Raw genomic sequence first — 21,340 nt, 5'->3', positions numbered from 1 at the left:
CACAAGGCTTATTTTAAAACAAGGAATGAAATAAAGGTAAGAAGTACTACTAATAATTATCACTAATAAAAGAGAGAGTGGCACTTAGACACAGGAGATGCAAACAGATGTGAGAGTTAAGTGATGTTTGTAAACACTTCAGCCTCTCTGCTGAACAGCAATGTATTACCTTCCTACTAAGGCAAATTTACATTGCCACGTTGGGAAATAAACTTCCTTGAGCCCTCAAACAGAAACAGTCGTTGATTTAGGCAGTGTTGCCACAGAACACAAAAAAGGGGAAGACATAAATTTGCTATGACTATTGCAGTGTTTGTTAAAAACCAGCACTGGCCTACATCTGAGTCCTCCTAGTTTGGTCAGTCGCTTAAACTCTTGAAACCCAAGATGACTCACCTCTACAGAGGGAATTAAAATACATGAGGGAACATAGTAGAGTAAAAAGTAAGAAAGATAAAAGTGGAAAGAGAAATATTATTATTACATGTTCTTTGAATGCTGTGAGGGAAAAGTCCTTTTAGTAAAAGATAAGCAAAACATTATTTCTGCCAAAGGGACTGAAAAGACTCCAGCTCTAAAAATAGTTGTTTTGGAGGACAAATAGTTTATTTAGTCGTCAATCACTCATCACTAATATATCCAGATATGTCCAGATGCAGAAAATCCTAACAAACCATAAAAGGAAGGAAGACATTAGGGGATAACGTTTATGGGAGGAAGTCTACTGCGGTGCATCGCTTTGCTCTTCAGAGGCTGGCCCTCCTGGGAGCAGCAGGTAGAGAACAGCCGTGGCAAAGTCGTCATCGGATGGAAGCTAAACATTTCAAAACAGTTTTCTAAGTCGACTTACTCTCCTTGCCTTGTCTCCTAACACTATCATAACACTTCTGTAAAAAGAAATTCCTCTAATATTCAAAGCCATGCTGACGATCAAATCTTTTAACAAAATCTGAATGTTTTGAAACTTGTCTAGTCTTCAAAAAGAAATCTACTAAGACGGTATGTTCAAAATGGGGCCTTTTATCTTTACTCGGAAAACTAGCTATTTGGCTTGGCAAATTCTAGGGACTTGACCTAATTTCTTTGTAGGAGCTTCATTTCCCCTTTTCCAGACAAAAAAAGAAAAACAGTAAGTAGGCCCCTTATTTCTCTTTTCTCCAACATTAAACAATGCATTTCTAATCAGTTTTTTTTAAAGGAATAGAAGAATGAAATGAAGATTAAAATACAAAACTGAATGAGTGTGCAGAGATGCACACACAGATGAAACCAGAGTGTGGGGCAGGTGAATGCTGTATCCACTGGATAAATCTTTATCAGAAAATGTAGTATCTAGTAATTTATATTTTTTAAAACCCTTATTAATTGGGTAATAACATAAAAGTTTGATAGAGTCAAAAATTAATAAGTGAATACTTTTTTTATACCAGAACATTCCAGAATTGTTCATTCAATAAATATTTATTGACCGTCTACAAATGGGCACTGCTTTAGATAAGATGGATGAGTATCTGGGAAGGTAAAAATTCCTCCTCTTGCTGAGCTTAGTTAAATTCATAATATATTTAAGTGAATTTATCCTACCACACTAATAACCAACCACCTTTGGCATAGTATAAAGTAGATCTTGCATGAAATTAAATAGCAAAAGATTTTTTACCACATTTCAAAATAAAGTTAAAATAAATATTTTGGATCACTAAGACAAATGACGGACAGGCCTGTGGCTATTCAAGTCAGAAGTCCACCAGCTCTCCATGACCCTGGTTAGGCATGTCTCTTTTGGTTAATAACCCAAAATATATCTTTCGTGTAATACTTATTGCCTAAAACTTACAATATAAGTTGTATTTGTATATATCATAATATTATTTGCTATACCACAATCTGCGAATTTTTTTTATACTAATTTGTGATTGGTCATCAACTTGAAAAAATTCCCAGTGCTCTCTGGTTTATTTACCACACTTTAACCACTTGAGCCAGATAAAAAATAGGATGTAAACAGGCATTAGAGATGGAGAACTTATAACCTAAAGAAAAACTGTTGAAGTTTTCTGACATGTACCCATGGTATTAAGTTTTCACGATAGACTTTTGTAAAGGAAGAGACACTACTGCGTCATCAGAAAAATAATATATATTGCTTTTAGCAGCAGAAGGTAAAAAATTCATTTCAACCCCAGCCTATTTTCCAGTGTCATTCTAATGGCAGGGGAGAAGGAACAAATACCTCTGAGGAATTAGAGGGCAGAGGACCAGAGCACTCCTCAAAATACATTTCTTTGTCATCTTATGCTTTTTCTTAAGCTTTCTTAAAATCTGATGGAGATTTTGAACGCCACTCCATAATACACCTAAGTGTTTCAATACAGAAATGTTTACAATACCATTGGGAAAACAGCCACAAGGACCTGTTGTCCAGAGCCAACACCTCCAGCACACCGGGATGAGCGGAAGGCAGCTCACACTGCCCAGCAAATTCAGCATCTGGCCACCTTTTCTCTTCTGGTATCTAACCCACTTCTTGAACCCCAAATTAAAGAAATGAGTGGGTATAAAATGTTTTTTTTCTTCTTCACTGTTTTATGAACTGTGTGAGGACAATGACTGTGGAGTGCCTCTGGAATGACCCTGAAAAGTCAGTATGTGCAGCATTTTCTGACTAGGCTTGTGGGCATTTCAACAACTGCACTTTTTAAAGACATAAAGCTGCTTATGTCATCTTGGGACTTGAAAAGTTCTCTTGTCTCCTGGGCAATCTCTTCTACTCTTTCAGGAGGAATGTGAGTGTGGACCATTTGTCCTGTTCTCTCCCTTGCCATTTACCTAAGGTTAGTCTGAGGATCTCTAAAACCACACCAGGAAGAAAAAAAAAGTACTCAATACACAGATAAAGCGTAAAATACAACAGAAATGTTGTTAGAGGCAAAAGGCTGAAAACAGGTTACTATCCCAGTGACGAATCCCTATTCCAGTGCTACTCAAAAGTCAACTTCTCAGTGAGGCCCTCCGTGGCTGACCTGTTAAAAATTTTAAACCCCACTCTGGCCCCCTTTTCCACTTTATTTTCCCCATGACACTTACTATCGCACGGACTACATATTTTCATTATCTTCTTCTCTCTCACTATCAACTAGAATATAAATAGGAAGGCTGGGGAGGGAGGTGGGTATAGTAGCTCAGTGGTGGAGCACGTGCTTAGCATGCATGAGGTCCTGGGTTCAATCCCCAGCACCTCCATTAAAAAATAAAAATAAAAAAGTAAGTAAGTATGAAGGCTGGGAGAGGGTGGTTAGCTCTTTTGTTCCTGATGTGATCACCCATGCTGGGAAAGTGACCAGCCCCTACTACGTGATAAGTGTTTGCTGGAATGGTTGCATTCCAGTAAGCTACTCCAGTCACATGCTCTAAGGCTGTCCTGAATTATTGGTGGCGCCTTAAGTACTGTGCCTAGTTTTGTGTACTTTTTCTGGGAAGTTTTTTCTTCCCTTCCCCCTACTTTGCTTGACAAACTGTTAAGGCCCATTCTTTACAGGTTCAACTCAAATATCACCTCCTCTTTGAAGCATTCAGTATTTCTCACTTCTGTACTTGCCGCTGAACTAACTGCTCCACAGAAAGCACTTCACCTTAAGAAACTTTTTCATTGCTCATGTAACCGCAGAACCAGCCCAGACTGGCCCTATCCTGTTTCTAACAAGATACTGAGTTGTTTTTCAGAGACAGCAGAACAAAACTGCAAGTCATGCAGCCGAAGCATGTGCAGAGGAGAAATTTTGACCTCAAATAACACCTGGAACCAAAACTTCTACCTCCTCCTCAGCTGCGAACCAAAGGACTGGGACATGACCCGAACCTTAACACCGGACCCCGTCAGAGTCAAAGGGCCCGCTGTCCAGGAAGACCTGGTGCTGAAGCTCCCTTGACCACACCTGACCAGAAATGGCCCTGTTCCAAAGGCCTCCAATTGAAACCCGTCTTGCCAGGGCGTCTGCATACCAGCCCTCCTCCCTGAACTCACAAAAGTTCATGAACCCCAGATTGGGGAGACAGATTTGATTCCTGCCCTCTGTCTCTTTTCTGGTTGATCTCAAAATAAAGCTCTTTTCTTCTATAAAAAGCCAGCACCATGGGATTGGCTTCTATGCGCTCTGAGCAGAGAGCCCTTGCTTGATAGCATTCTTAGGACTGTCCCCTCACTAGGCATACCATTACTGACAAAAGAATATCATCTTTTTTTCCCTTCTTCTTCTTCTTTTTTCTAAAGCTCCCCTACCCTCCTGCCTGGGAGGGAGCTGGGCCTCAGAAGGTATATCCCTCAGAACCCCAAGGTTCTACATGGTGTCTCACAGGACATTCTAGGGCTTGAAGGCTCTGTAGTGGGGGAGGGGGAACTTGGAAGTGGCCACCTGACTTCAAGGGGTGTGCGCTATGGTACTTGCATTGATGCTTCGTGTTGATTTATCTTGGATGTTCATTTGGCCCCCTCCTCACCGGTGATGTTACAAAGGTATCTTTTCCCAGAAGAATGCTGCAAGAATGGTCCCCGACTCCATTGCAACCACAGCTGGTGCTCCCTTGCCTCCATCAGAGCTAGATCTTACACCCCACTCCCCACACCCCTGCTCCCATCCCCTTTCACAGCCAGGATTATTAGAGACTTATGGGGATGGGTTAAAGTAACTGGCCAGGTCCTGAGGCCCTCTTTCCCGCTCTCTCCTCATTCTTCCAGGCCCAGCTGTGCTTGCTCTCTAAGTCCTGAGAAATAGATTTTAAAGCCTTCTCTCCCCTGTTCCCATTTCTCTCTCTTCAATTAGATATTCCTTTCCTTGAGCTCATTCCCAGAGGTGGGAGTCTCTCCTTTGCGCTCTCAGGCTTTGCTGTGCCTCGGGATTGGGAGGGGGTCATCCCCGGCCCATAGTCAGAACTCTAGTGCCTGCCAGGATCTCTAATTAGGCACCGCGGTGGTGGTGGTCAGCCCAGCCTTTCATCATGGGTGCTGGGGACCTCACCCCCACCATCATCTTTTTAAAATATATATATATTTAACTAGTACCTATAACCATGCCCTGTACCTTCTAAGCATGCAAAAAAAGTTTGCATAAAGCATAAAAGAACACATAAGTGTATTAAACATATATTATGTATTACCAGTTAGTAAAGCAGATTATTAGGTGTGAAGGGTTATAAAATGAATAATCCAGAGCTCCCACTTTCAAGAAGCCCACATCACAAGAGAGACATAAGATAAATACAATTCATGTCAGAATGATATAAGAGAAGTTAATATAATATAATAATGTTATCTAATATAATAGAAATCAAAACAAAGTTCAATGGGGACACAAAAGAGAAGCAAATTAATTCTGACTGAAGACAACTGGATCTTGATGATTTTATATGATTTTAACTGACAGGGATGAATGGACAGTGCTTCCAGGCAGAGGAACAGACAAACACGCAGAAGTTTGAAGATACAAGAGAAGTTTGGGGAAAACACTGAGTATGTCTAAAATATAGTTACATGGAGGAGAGCAGAGCTGGATAGGTAGGGTGAGGCAGAGTGTACAGTTTTCCTAAACACCATGTGTAAGAGTCTGACTTTCATCTCATTGGAAATGGAGGACCCATCATCTATCCATCAGAGAGAGGACTCCCTAAGTGGATGTCTCACCAATGGATGGCAAGGAACAGGCATTGCACTTACTCATTTGCTTAACAAAAGTTTGTCAAACATCTACCATATTCCAGAAATCACGCTGGAGGAGGCAGTTCAAAGAAATATCCCTGTCCTTAGGGAAAGAACAGCATCTAGCAGGGAAGACAGAGTTGGAAACATGTAATTGATAAAGAATTACACGTATGATTCAAGGTGAGTGGCTCTAAATGTACTGTTAATAAAAGGTTTTTTTTTTTGAGAAGTTACATTCTAAAATATACAAAAATAGAAATAACAACTGAACTAAAGATGAAAAACAATACCTTAGAGACACTTCTAAATTTTCTTTGTTAATAATACAAAAAGACTTTTTGTTCTCATTAAAAATTAAAGAAGGATATTTTGGAAAGAACAGTGTAATTAATACACTTTATTATTTGTGTAACTGAAAGGCCCAGTTCTAAACTTAGTTTATTTTGATACTTATTATAGTTGAAAAAGAGCTCACAAATTTGGATTTGTAGATGCAAACGGAAGTGCAACACTGACTGCACTCCCGATAGTTCAACATGCATTTTTCAATCTCATTTATCAAAAATATAAAGGTTTTTGTTACAGTTATGCTTGCGAATTTCCATCTTTCCTGATGTCAGTGTTTTGCAAACTAATCAGAGAGTGTCACATTTTATATTTTGAATAAATGGGTTCACAACTCACTCAAATTCTTCATTTATAGGAAATTGTATTCTAAATTGTGCTAGTGTGCAGAAATGAGACATTTTCAGAGTAATACGATCTATTTCTACTTCTGACACCAAATGTGTGGGTTTTTCATACCCAAAAATTCTCTAGGGGTCCTAGAGTCATCTTATTAGCATATAAAAGACTCTCGTCACTCTGGAGAGTCCAAGGGTCTTAGAACTAGGGATGAAGACAAAATATTATAACAAAAGATACCCTTATTGCACAGGAAACTATACAAGGGTTTTAGAAGCTCTTGTGCAGGGAAAGGGAATGAAGACCAAACATATAATTATTATATCACACAGAGTAACACACATTTATTTTCAGCCACAAAAAAACCTAACAATTGAAATAGTGATAAACATCTGATTTAAAAATGCTCTCTCCAGAGAAGTTTTTATTTTAAGGAGTTATTTTCTATTTTACTGCTAAAGCATGGCCTTTAGCACGAAGGGTCAAATTAAATGTTTTTTAATTTTTAAAATATCTGTTATGTAGCATCTCTCAGACAGCCATTAACACGCAGATAAATCAACAAACTGTGAACTCCTGACTTTGTAAAAGACAAATGACAGATCGCTTAACAGATCTTTTAAATACTTTACAATGAGATTACATGTGAGACTGTGTAGCATAAAAGATTTTCATGGTCAGTCCCCGACTCACTACAAAGCACTGTAATAGCTCTGGCTGTACTTTAAAGGTCTTGTTTTTATATGGTGTATCAAACTGGTGACATCGTGTAGTGCTTTCTGCAGGTCTACTTTCAATCTCTGTGGCAAACGCTGTGTTTTGAATCATTACGGAGCAAATATATTTCATGTGTGATGTTCTCTGTAACCTTATTCAAGAATCTTTCTTCCAATTAAATCAGATTCTCTATCAATGGTTATATTTATACAATTTTCTGTTGATTTCATGTTATTTGTTTATATTTACATTATTAATCCTATTTCCAACACAGGGCTTTTTTTCAAGAATCTTTTAAGCCACTGCCCATTATGTGAGGGCCAGCTTAGTTAAAAGTAGGTAACATAAGTCATAAATCTGCTAAACAGAGAACAATAAACTGTCATGTGTTGTCATATTATGCAAATCAAATGAATACCTGAGAGCATCACTGTCATCTCAAAATACGAACTCCCACAATTCTCTCTGGATATGTCCCATTTTCATATGTGACAAACTGAACAAATGAGGGTACCAATGTCACTCTGTAGACTAAATATTAGTAATCCTTAGCTCATATTTTCAAGAGCAAAGTAAATATAAACTCTAACATCTTCCCATGCTCCAGTGGATGGTCTTGAACTCCTCGGTAGGTGCTCCTCATTTTGAAAAGCACTTAGTACTAATGGTGTCACAAAGAAAGGAAACAACACCTGCTTGTAAAGGAAAAGGAGAAGGAAGGGTCTAAGAAATTTTTCTTAGGAGAAAAGACTTTGATTTGCATTTTGAAGAAAAAGTAAGAATCTCCCATATAGATCTGACAGGGAAGGGCATTCCAGGCTACAAGAGCCGCAAGTGGCAAGTTATGGAGTCATGAATATGCATGTGACACTTGGGAGCCACAAGCTGTTCATATGGTTTAAGCATAAGCATGTGAGAAGGAAAGGTTGGAAATTACAATAGTGAAACAGATGGGGCTCAAACTAAGGAGTATGGACTTGAGGTTGCTGGCAGTGTGAGTCACTGAAGGGTTCTGAGCTGGAGAGTGTATGATCAATGTCATTGGTTGGACAGTCTGAAGCTCAGGAAGGGTAGGTTGGAGGCCGAGTGTTTAACCAGGAGGCTACTGCAAGAGTCCAGGCAAGAGAAGATGAGGAAAAAAATTTATGGCCCAGAGGATGGAAATGAAAGGATTTGATCACAACTCTAGAGTGAAGGAGAAGAAACTAATGTAACAGTCCAGGTATGGCCAGTGACTGTGGGAAAAGAAAGGCAAATATTTGGCAGACCTTGAGAAATGTAGACATGACTTTGTAATGATTGGCTGGCAAGATGAAGGACAGGGAAAGGTAAAATGCACACTGGTTATAGATTAGGTGACCAGATACAGGATCCCATATGTTCAGAGAGGAAATATCTATTTTTTCCTTTACCAATCATACACTCAACACCGACCTACTGATACCCACCACGAATGAGGTACAGAAAAGGGGCTGGAGGACATTTATAAAGGAAAAGTTGGCATGAAGAGATGGACATTTTGGATTTGAAATGCTCCAGAGATACCAATGTGGAGATACATACATTTTATATATATATATTTTAAAAGCAGCTAAGAAGTGAGGAAGGGGCAGAAGATGTGATCCTCACCTACATATGGACAGAAGAAAATACAGACTTACAGGGAAGAGATTTCATTTTCACTGTCCTAGATGCATGTGACATATGTCATTTAATCCTTACAACAACCCTATGATGAAATTTGGGCTCAAAGAGGCCACATTTGGACTCACTGATATGGGGGCAAAAAAGGCGACCCTCTTGCTCCCAGTGGGATAACTGAGCAGTGTCATGCACGCTCCAGATATCCCTGTGAAGAGGCTGAGGCCAGACTTCATCTAAAACCACGTTTCCACAGCCTTATCCTGATTCCCTCACTTCTCTACAAGTTTCCCCTAAAAGCTCTCCCTCTAAAACCATTTAACACCAACATTTCCCTCTCTGGCTCTGCTTCGAGAGCACCCAGCCTAGATACCTGCTGACTGTTTGGGTGAATGAATGAATGAAGTTAAACGTAGAAATGATTCTTAGATTTTTCCAGCAATGCTCTTAATTCTTTTCGCGCCAAACATTACAGATTCATCTCAGTTAACAGAAATTAGTTAACGGAGCTGTGAACTGAGCAATCCCATTAGGACACACATCTACTCACATAATTTAAGCACCTCACCCATCTCCTTCTGCTCACGTTTGTCACTGTTGCCATCATCTGAAGAGTCTGGCTATAGCAGTATGTCTCACTGATAAGGAATAGTACTTCATAAAGCTCAACAAAAAAAAAAATTTGGATTTTAATGAACAAAAAGATGGTTGGGACATACGTATGTGACATGGGCCCAAGATACCTCTTTACTCCATCTGGTCACCTAAGGATGCTGGGAGAGACCTGCAGATGATGCTGACTGGAGAAGACCAGCGAGAGGGGAGCAGGCTTAAGTGGTTAAGTGATGTTATGAATATAAAGAGAATCTGATATTGAAACAATTTTGAGTTTACTTTTATTACAACTAAGGACTAAAACTAAAAAATCCTCCCCTCATCAGAGTACCACTCATTTTATAACTGAAGTCAGTGTGAAATCATGATTTTCTTAACAAAAATCTGCTTTACAAGTTAAAAGAAAAAAAAAACATAAAGGACTGAAAGGTTTAAACTAAATTGATAGCAGTGATCGATTTGAACCAGGGGGAGATGAGATTGGCAGTGGTGGTTCAAGGGGATTGGAGCTATAGTGTTTTCTTTGTGCAAAAGGAAGAGCAGAATCAAACTCAAGAAAAATGTTAATAGTTGTTAAATATGAGCGATAAATTTGGGTACATGTTATATGTTTTTATTTACATTTTTTGGATTTTTGAAGTTTTTCTCAAACTAAAAAAGTACATAACACTTGAAAGGAATGTATCTATTCTCCAGTGGCCAGGGATAAAACAAAACTAAGAAAAAATACACACTGCACCAGTGGTTCTCAAGCTTATTTAGCTTGTGAATTAGGAAATGAAAATGAAAAAGAATCCCGTAGAAGCCTGCTTGTTTCCAGTCTTCTCTTCCAGGGTAGCCTAGAGCATGCTGCTTGCTGGTGTCTACAGTTTCAGGGTCTGTCTGCAGCTCTGAGTACAACCTACAACCACTATTCGGGGTGCACTGAGAACTGAAGCAGGGTCAGCCTGGGAGGAACATCACGTGAAAGATCAGAGGGATTGATCTGGTTTACAATTTTATAAATTACCTGGGTAACAGACCAGAAAACAGAGCTGCTCAAGTTACTGATGATTCACCTCAGGCGAGGTGTGTTAAGAGACGAAGTTGGTTAAATAATCTGGAGTGGTCAGGAAACAGAAAATGAAATGTAAGAAGATACTACTGTGGAAAAAATGGGAAAATATGGAATAATCAGCCAAAGGAAAGACCTTAGGATTAAGCTGGGCAAGGATTCAGAATATGAAGCTAGAATTTTAAAAATCAGGCTATTATATATAAATTGAAGTACAAAATGTAAGAATTGGTGGGCCAACAGGCTTACCATATGGCTAGTACTTTGGTGAGGTACTTACTAAAGCACTATCACCACTAAAATACTATTTAATCAGCACAAGAAAGTCAAGAAGCAGCACAGTGATTAGAGCTGAATGCTGAAGCCAAGACTGTATGAAGCCAGCTGTGTGACCTCAGACAAGTTGTTTAACCTCTCTGGGCCTCAGTGTTCTCATCAGCAGAACAGAGAGGGTAGTGGTACTGGGTGGATTTGGAGACCATCCAGATAAGATTCAAAAATCATTACAAACCTAAAGATCTATTTGGAAAAGTTAGAGGTACTGGCATAATTCATTTTGTTAATAAGGCAGTAGAAGGCATTCTTAGTGGGAAAATACTGTCCAACTGCTGATAAAAATGTTTCTAAAACACCCTTTTCAAATTCATAATGGGGAAGACGAGACAGAAGGAGTATCCCAGAGGTTTTATGCACAGTTGACATCTAACGTGTCTTCGGTTCTCCATTGCTCTTATCAGTGCTAAGAATGTCTTGATAGCTCAATAATAAGTTTTTCATCAGGTTTCAGAAAAGCTTTAAGTTTTTCTATTTTATACTGATACATCTACTTACCCTCTGAGACTTTGTGAATTTCAAAGTTTATCTTGTCACATTCAGTTAATTCAGACTGAGGAAAGCTTTGTATGCTGCATTATGCTGTGCTTTTTAAAGCATGTCATCGCCATCCACTCCAGGATATTTGATATGGAGAAGGTTAATACTACAGTTTTACACTTCGTCTTATCTCATTTGATTTCATAAAGAAAAAGTATATAAAAATATGAAAGGGGAAGAACTAGGGTTTTAACAATAACTGTCTACAATGCAATGCAGTGGTCCCCCCTTAGTCACTCTTCCTTTTTCCTCTCAGCCTCCATAAAGTTATCGATCTAAAATAGCCAGCTAAGCCTATTTCAATACATCTTTTCTTTCCATTTTCATGGCCAGTGTGGTTGTTTGGCCCCAACAATTTTATCTGGATTACTGCAATCACCTCCTGGTGTTCCCTGTGATTCAAGTCTGATATGACTCCGATATACCCACAGACTATGGTCCTAATGCTCTTTCTTGCTTAACTCGATCACGTTGCATTCAGGATAAAATCCAACCTCAGCAGGACCCCTGAGGTCCCCATAAGGCCCACATCTTCCTCTTGGCATCAACTCTCGCATCTAAGCACATACATCCCATGGGACCCAAACTCCCTCTCACTTCCTAGTTTGAGACAGCTTGTTTTCAATAACCGTAATGCCCTGTTTTGTGTTCTGCATTTAGAAAACTCCTACTTTATCTCTCAAGGCTCAGTTTGAGTGCCACCTTCTCCAGACACCTTCCACCATATCACATGCATATACTCAGAGGTTCGGGCACCTCTCTTCAAAGGTCCCATGGAATCTGCATGCGTCTCTTTCCTGGCTTATATACTACAGTGTATTATAATGTTGATGGATCTCACCCACTGACAAGTAAGCGAGCACATCTAGTCAAGATCAACATTGTCATCTATACAGTCAGCCACAGGTTCTGCATCCGAGGACTCTACCAATTGTGGATTGAAAACCTTTGGAAAAAAAAGTCCAAAGTTCCAGAAAGCAAAACTTGAATTTTCTGTGTGCCAGCAACTATATATGTAGCATTTACATTGTATTTATAATGATTTAGATAGCATATACATTGTATTAGGTATTACAAGTTACTCTAGAGATGATTTAAAGCATATGGGAGGATATGCATAGGTTATATGCAAATACTATGCTATTTTATATATGGGACCTGAGCATCTGTGGATGTGGGTAACCGTGGGGGTCCTGAAACCAGTCCCCTACAGACAGTAGGAATGTCGGTACATCATCAGTGCCCTAAATGGCTACGGGCAAACAACAGGAATCGAACAAATACTAATTATGTGAATAACTAATATATAGTGGAAAACCAGACTCCTACGCTCAAAAAATTCCTTATTTAGTTGGGGAGGCATGACTATGGGAAGGGGAGGGGATAGAAATAAGATATAAAAATTAACTAGAATGCATATCAGAGTGAGGTAAGAAAGTGAGATATGTGGCAAGGAACTAGTATTTATGAGTTAATATTTAGGTGCCTAAAATGTGCCAGACATTGTGGTTGGTCCTTTGCACAATCTCCTTTAATTTTCACAACCATCCTGAAGGGTATTATTATTTCAGTTTGATAAGGTAAGGAAATCAGAAGGAACTTAAGGCCACATAAAAGTTAATGTGATCTTAACAAAGTTAATACAATTTGATCTCTAAAACCCATGCTCTTTCTATCTCAGTGGTACAAATTCAGTCCCATGGAGTTTCAGAAGAGGGAACGGTTACACCAGAATGACAAATTAGAAAAGATTCCATGTAGAAGTAATAAAGGACCAAATCTTGAAGAACTCGGGGAGAAATAGAGTGCATTTTAGAGGGAGGAATAAAGATGGGCATGGATACAGATTCAAAACTTGTGAGGAGGACAAAGAATGGTCCAGTCTGGAATAAGCTGAGCATACCTAGGGGAAATCCCACTGAAGAGAAAGTTGGGACTTTACTGGGGGACCTGGGAACTCCACATTTATAATGAGCGCCAATATTAGAAAAGTAACCCAGAGCATGTAGGTTGTGCTGATTATTGGACCTGTACTGTCATCTTGATGAAGGGCAGCAAGAGAAAACAAATCTGGTAACGTAAGATAACTCTGATTTTCATACAGAAGTGCACTTTTTTAAATTCAAGGAGTAAATATAAGTACAGAATTGGACATATCAAGTGTCCTCTTTAACGTTAAATTAACATACCATTGTGGAAAAAGAAGAAAATATATGTATTTCACAAATGTGAGCCATGTAGTCTCTTCTGTTTAAAATACATACCATAAAAGTCATCATACCCAATAATCTTTTAAATTATTGAAATCGTACTCCAAGGACAACACCCTGATTGTAACTAAAAACATGAATTGCCCAGCTTGCTCATTTTATGAGTTCTGAGCATTAAAACGTAAGATGGCCATACTTAGAAGCACACTGGTTGTACGTTTTATTTATGTTTGGTGATGGTTTTACTTATCAAGATTGTTTCGAACGGCTCATAACTAATTTTGTTGGAATGACATCCATAAACTAAATTGAGTGTGACTGATTATTTAGATGGTAACATCACAAATCCATTAAAAGGGATCTCAAATAAACAGAGTTAAGGACCTTAAGTAGGTCACCCAGAGATCAGAGAAGTTCCAAACATTTTTTTGGATTGCTATTTCTAGGTCTTCTAAAACATATGTTTCTCTTAAAGCAATTTCATGAGCTTAAATTTTATGGCAAATATAGCCATAAAGCTGTACATAATAAGGAAAAAAATTGTCCACATTGAAATTAGTAAGAATGTCAGTCCATTTACTGGAAACCCTTTAATAATATATATTATAAACAGAAATGGAGCTTTTCACTTCCAACTTTACATAATAAATTGAATATCAAATACTGACAAATAGAGGTACCCAGGGTCCCAGTGAAAATGAACAGATATTTTATTTGTAATACTGTCATCAATCAGTGATATAGCAATGAGTGCTACCAACAAAATAATAAAAATATATGACTTTGAAAATTTTATTACACTTTGAATTTAGGAAGTTTTTCCACAGATAATGTATCAATATATTTATGTAGCCAATATCAGAATTATTATGGGATATAATCAGCATGAAATTCTTTACTGTTTGTGAATCATTTGTTACTTTTCAAAAAAAGATTGGTATAAGAGACACTCCAGGCAGAAAGTAAAGCATGGTACAGTCAGCCCTCCGTATTCACAGTTTCTGTATCATGGACTCAACCAACCTCAAACGGAAAATACTTGGGAGAACAAAAAATTCCAGAAGTTTCAAAAAACAAAACTTGAATTTGCCCTGTGGCAACTATTTACACAGCATTTACATTGTATTTACAACTCTTTATGTAGTATTTACATTGTATTAGGTACTATAAGTAATCTAGAGATGATTAAAAGTATCTGGGGGGATGTGCATCCATGGAGCTCCTGGAACAAATTCCCTACAGATACTGAGGGACGACAGTGTCTCTAAGCTTCTAAACTTTGTCAAGCACCTTGAATACTGTCTTTTTCTTGTCTATTTAAAGATAATGAAATATAGAAATAAAAGAGATATTGCAAATGACCTTGTCTACTTCTATTACTCAGAGATGAGAAGACGAAACTCAAAAACTGACTCAAATATAGACAACTTCAAGCACATATATAAACTAATGGTTGAAAATCGCTTAATCATTCATATAAAGAAGTTAAAAAATGAACAGCACATTAAACCCAAAGAAAATAAAAGGAAGGGCATAATAAGGCTAAACTCAAAAATTACTGAAATCTAAAAGAAACATACAAAAGAGAGGTTCAACACTGTCAAAAGCTGGTTGCTTGAACAGACCAATTATGTCGCTAATTTCCTGGGAAAACTGATTGTGAAAAAAAAAAAAAAGAAGACAAATAACCAATACCAGAAATAAAAATGACAATATCATTACTGGGCCTAAGGACATTAAAATATCACAAAATATTATAAACCACCTTATGCCAATAATTAGAAGACAAGGAATAATTCCAAGAAAAATAACTTATTAAAACTTCTTATAACTAGTAAAGATAATGAATTACAAAAAAAAAAAAAAAAAGGCCTGTTTGCTATGAGTGTGATGGTGACATAGACCCAGGAATAATGACTAAGTTCATGTTATATTCCTTTTCTTCCTTTTTTGCTGATTGTATTATGTAACCTTCATAATCTACAATCAGAATTAATTGAGGTAGTTCAGCTTCATATATTTTTCTTTAAAAATATTTTGATGTCCAATATACAGAAACGTAAAAACTGCTCCACCATACAAAGGGACTCTCACGTAAAGAGCAGGAGGAACAGAAATAAAACTGGTACATTAATATATGGGCCTTTAAGAAATTATTTTTAAATTGTATTGGAGCAAAATAAATGGTTAAACCAGATCGTAAGAGGTTGTGGGTTTTATCCTCTTACCTGTGCAGCTGGATATATTCTCGGGGTCTATTGAGCAGGTGAAGGAATCTATCAACAATCTTGTTTTTTCCTACACCCTGTAATTACACAGAAAACATTAAACGAGAGAGAGACTTTAATCTGGAGGTAAAATAAACCAGAAGAATCTCTTACCAAAATCTACTTACTGTTTTAGCTTACTGTTAATGAAAACCAAACTAGTAAATGTATACAGCACATCTTTTATGACATAAAGGTTTTTTTTAAAAAATTATTTCTAAATACATTAGCTCTAAGTTATACTCATTTAAAAGGAAATTCATAATTATTTTAGCCTTCTTCAACTTTTTTTTCTGTTCTATAAATTTTACACTGAACTGTACACATTAGAGCAGAGTATTATCTATTTCTGATTTGAAGAATGGCATCAAAGGTGAGCAAGTCAGTGCGAAAACAATGTTTTTCTAATTAGCTCTTCAGAAGTATGGTTCTCAGTTACATCAACACAATACTCTATTTTTCTGTTTTAATCAAACACTCATTTCTTTTCCTTTTACCCCACTTTCCAGTCCTTCAAAACCTTAGAAACCTAAAATTATAATCAGGGTTTACTAATAAGTATCAGTTATCTCTGTTCTTCCTAGAAACGCCCTCATTTCCTTACCACTTAATGATGCCAAGAGTTGCTGTCCTTTTGCAGACGACAGACTACTAAAAATGGAATCCACTCCCATGCTATTCCTCCATTTTAAAGTTTTCACTTAGAGGTGGAATACTCTGCTAATGTGATTGTAAACCTTTTAACAAGTAGGTTGTGTAGGAAGAGCTGAAGTGGTTAAAAAAGCTGAGTTCTCTAACATATGTTCTAGCAATAAATAACACTTACTGATTTCTCGTACTGTGCCAGGCTCTATGCTAAGTACTTTTACATCATAGCAGTTTCATGAGGTAGGTATGATGATCATTCCAACCTCATAAATTGAGTTAGACAACGCGGTCACATTACACAGCTAATCACAGTGGAGCCAGGATTCAAACCCAGGTCTGTCTGATTCTGATGCTTATGCTTTTAGTCCCTACATCATAGATTACATTTCTTTCAGTGGGAAATTGATTTTAGTAACCTGGGCCTTGAATTACCTCCTTCCTCACTGCTAAGAATCCGTTCTAAAAAAAAAAATTATTAGGCAGGTAAGGGAAATGTATGGTACCTGGCAGCAAGAACAGAAGAAGCTCAGTCAAGGGAAGCAACCACTATTATTGTTATTTCTACTACGTACCCAGATTTCTTGTCAACAGGGGCATCTACAAGCACCAAGGACAGAAATTCAAATGAACTAAATAGGTATTTATTGAGTATCATCTTTGTCTTAGCACTGTGACAGTCCCTCTAAGACAAATTCTCGAAGGGAATATGAGACTATAAATGTCACAGTTCTCAAAGGGAGGAAGACATATACACTTGGAGCACAGAAGAAAAGCCACCAGTGTAGATAAACAACTGTTAACTGATACGATGTAGGTTCTTATAGTCTTAGAATCTCTTTCTTCTCTTTAGTCCATTAAATATGTCCCAGGATGATAGAGGCAAGAGAGATTAGCCCCAGGATAATATATGCAAGAGAGATGAAGGGGACTGGAATGATTCTCAACTACTTAATAAATAAGACAGAGGTATGAAGCACGCACAGACAGTAGCAGGCAATTACGATCCATTGTACATCCTTGAATCGGAAAGAAGCACAATAAGACGAATGTTTAAAGAAAGATAATATGGCAATAATATGCAAAATATACCGACAAGAGAAGAGACTGGTATCCAGAAGGTCGATTATTTATTCATTCAACATATAAACACATATTTATTGAGGGCTGGCACATGTTAGAGAGAGAAGAAGAAATAAGAAAGATACGGTTTCTGGTCTTATGGGGCCAGAAGTGTGAAGACTAATAGATCGGAAGGTCAATTAGAAAAGTAGGTAGAAAGGGAGCAAGATATAATTAGACAACCAAGTGAACAAATAAGAAACTTCTCAAACAGTGATAAGTTCTCTATTGACATATAAGATAGGGTGAGGGGATTGATACTTGACTGGGTGGCGATTTAATGTTGATTTGGAAATGAACACCTTTCCTTAGGTAACTTTTAAGCTAAGATCTAAACAACAAGGAGCCAGTACTATTAAGATTACAAAAAGGTGGCATTCCAGGAGAAGAGGTGCTATAGCTGATGCCCTAAAATAGGAATCATTTAGGATATTTGAGGAACAGCCAATGTGTTCAAGTGCTGTGGGTGAAAAGAGAGTATACAAGATGAAGACATGTAAGCCAGCAGGGTGAGAGTTCTGCAAGCCAAGGTGAAGATGTGGGGTTTTCCTCTAAGAGTGATGGGGAGCCCTTGGAAGGTTTTCAGCAGAGAAGTGACATGAACTAATAAAGATGGTAAAACTACCACTTTGGTGGAGGTATGGAGAGTGAAGTATAAGGGAAGAGGTCAAGAAGGAGACTGGGAAGCCAGCTGGGATGCTACTGCTAGAGTCCAGGTGAGAGAATGGTGATGGATGGGATTAGGGGGTTTGAATAGAGAAGGGTGGATTCAAGCTGTTTTCCAAATAAAGCTGAGAGAACTTGTGATGGACTGAATATGGGATGAGGGAAAAGAAGGATCAAAGATTACTTCTAGACAATTCCTTGAGCAAAAAGATAGGCCAGACTAAGGGGAAGATTTTTTTTAAGGAGGAAAATCAAGAGCTAACTTTATCTTTGTCCAAAGCACTTATTACCATATCACATTCTATCAGTTTATCTATTTGTGTGTTGAACTTCTCCCCTCACTAGAAATGTAAGCTTACTGAGAGGTTTCTTTGTTCACTCTTGTATCCCCAGGACCTAGAACAGCGTTGGCACAAAGTGGGCACAGCTTTGTCGCATGAATCAATCAGAACTTCTTTCTTACATGTCTTTCCCAGGCTCCAGCTGAGACCCCATCTTCCTAACTGTCAGTTGAACTTCTGCACCGGATATTCAGACTAAACTCTTTATGATTTCACCTTCTTTTTAACCTCAATGTCATAGTGTTGCCATGTATCCAGCTGCTCAAGGAATGAATCTCAGAATGTTTCTGACTACTCTATTTTTCCCCAATCTCATTCAACATGTCCCCAGAATCTTTGTAGTCTCTATCTGCAAAACTTTTTCTTTCTTTCTTTCCACTCCCTCTTTCTCCCTCTCCCCTGCCTCCTTCCTTCCTTCCTCCCTTCCTTCCTTCCATCCTTCCTTCCCTCTCTCCTTTGTGTAATTTATCAAAGATTTTAGTACCTAATGCTATGGTTACTATACTGAGTAGGCTACAATGGTAACTAACACAGCTACAGTCCCTGGTCACACTCATAGTTTATAATCTAGCAGGAAACACAGACAATGAAGCAACGTAATAGATATGCCTGTGATGAGTGTCATGCTATGGGACATACAAAAAGCTTGAAGATTTAACTGAGGGCTCAGGAAGTCCCACCACACACAGTGATATTTCAGCTAAAATATCCAGGAATTAAAGAGGTAAAAGGAAGGAGGAGAAAGGGGAGTGTTCCAGGTAGAGAGAACAGTGTGCGCAAAGACTTGTGGGTACCGGTGAGCTGGAGAACGGGACAGGTCGGAGAGGAGTCAAGGAGCAGGAGTGAGGAAAAGAAGGGTAAGAAACAAGGCTAGAGCAGGAGGCAGGGTCGAGCTCTGGCAGTCCTGGAAGCCACTTATGAATTTTGCAGATACTAACTACTGCATACGAAATAGATATACAACATGTTTCTTCTGTATAGCACAGGGAACCAAATTCAGTATCTTGTAGTAACCTATTATGAAAAAGAGTATGAAAACAAACATACGTTGTGTACATGTATGACTGAAACATTATGTTGCGCACCAGAAACTGACACAATGTTATAAACTGACTATACTTCAATTAAAAAAAATAGGAAAAAAAAGTTTGGACCATTTCCTAAAAGCATCGAGAAGCCACTGAAGTAGAGGGGTAACAGGATCAGATTTTCATGTTGGAAGATCATTCTGGTGAAATGGTCTGGCAGAGAGCAAGCATGAAAGCAAAGGAAAGCCATTTGGAAAGTCCTCTTCAAAGAAGAGGCAGGAGATGATGGTGGTTTAAACTAAGGAGCAGAGAGAAATGAATGGATTTAAAAGATATTTAGGGGAGGGATAAACTGGGAGTCTGAGATTTGCAGATACTGACTGGTATATATAAAATAGAAAAACAAGTTTATGCTGTATAATACAGGGAAATATATTCAATATCTTGTAGTAGCTTACAGTGAAAAAGAATATGGAAATGAATATATGTATATCCATATATGACTGAAGTATTGTGCTGTATACCAGAAACTGACACAACATTGTAAACTGACTATATATACCTCATTAAAAAAAGAGACAGAGAGATGTAGGGGAAAGAACTAACAGGACCTGGTGATGGACTGGATGTGGGGATGAGGAGCTAGAGAAATCAAAGTTTCAGTTTTGGGCAACAGGGTGGAACTTACAATATGTATAAAAGGGGAGGGGAAGTATATTTGCTGGGTTGGGGAGGGAAGTCTAGTTTTTCAAAACAGGTGGTTTAATTTTGGACATGTTTACTTCAAAGTGCCTGCTTCCCGTATCTGCTCCTTCCTCTCCCCTTCACTGCCACTGCTCAAGGGCAGCCCCTCATTGTGCTCCGATTCCTAGAAAGGGTCCTATTTGGTCTCTCGCCTCCGGACTTATGACAGGCCAGGCCACAATTTGTTTAGTTATTTTTCTAAAACAGAGAACTCATCAGGTCATTTCCGGCTTCATTTTAAAACCTCTGATGATTCCTTCGAGGAAATGCTAAAAGCATAACCGAGGAAGGAATTTCTGTAAATATCCTGAGCAAAATGAAACACTTAGTGATCTGCTCCGTCCAGTCAGAATTCCCCCCTAGAACAGAAAACCCTCAGGATTATTTGAACAGAATAAAAACATAAATAGTATCTTATTTTTCCATTGGAAAAGCTACACATACTCATTTTTCTCAATGAGAAATTTAGAAGACAAAGCACCACCCAATGCAGAACTGCCAAAAGAAATCTGCTTCTGTTTTCATTTTGTTCCTGTACGTATTTATATTTACTTATTAGTCAGTATTCTGTATATACCATTTGTATCCTTTAATAAAAATGAGCACAAAAGAAATAGGGTTTACATCATAACTGAATCTCACTGAAGGTGATAGCGAGGAGAAGAAACCTATGGGATGAGAGATTGTCTCATGAGGATGGTGCTTCTTCCGTCCCATTGTGTTCTATGTGACAAGGTCCTGGAAAGAAGGACCTTCACAGAGGTAGGAGTCCCTGTAAGTACAGTTAGGAGGAGGAGGGACTATGTTAAGCCCCACAGACACGGAGGACAGGAGGTGAACACGCTCCCAGTTTCTGTGAGAGAAAGGATGAGACACAACTTCGAGAACTGGGAAGGATGCTAGGACTCTTGTGACTTCCTCAGGCTCATTATTTCAGTTCCCCTGTTTCCTCAGAGAGATCAGCAGTAAAATCCTTCAAAGAAAGAGGACTTCTGGGCTTATCTTCCTGGACCAGAAGAAGATACAGGATTGGGAAAC

The 21,340-nt window shown here is 38.3% G+C and overlaps 1 protein-coding gene across 3 annotated transcripts in view; it reads right to left on the bottom strand.

Annotated features, from left to right (window-relative positions):
• The window catches only part of VWA8 (von Willebrand factor A domain containing 8), a 297,774-nt gene that overhangs the window by 146,244 nt on the left and 130,190 nt on the right, over window positions 1-21,340 (bottom strand). For all 3 annotated transcript variants that reach the window (XM_074378241.1, XM_074378240.1, XM_074378239.1), the window contains exon 21: window positions 15,718-15,794. In XM_074378241.1, coding sequence (XP_074234342.1) covers window positions 15,718-15,794 — 77 coding nt within the window. The remainder of the gene's footprint in view (window positions 1-15,717; window positions 15,795-21,340) is intronic.

This window comes from Camelus bactrianus, chromosome 14 (assembly GCF_048773025.1).
Source record: "Camelus bactrianus isolate YW-2024 breed Bactrian camel chromosome 14, ASM4877302v1, whole genome shotgun sequence".
NCBI classification, from domain to species: Eukaryota; Metazoa; Chordata; class Mammalia; order Artiodactyla; family Camelidae; genus Camelus; species Camelus bactrianus.
Note: the sequence above shows the minus strand (reverse complement) of the source record. Positions and strands in the feature narration are given on the sequence as shown.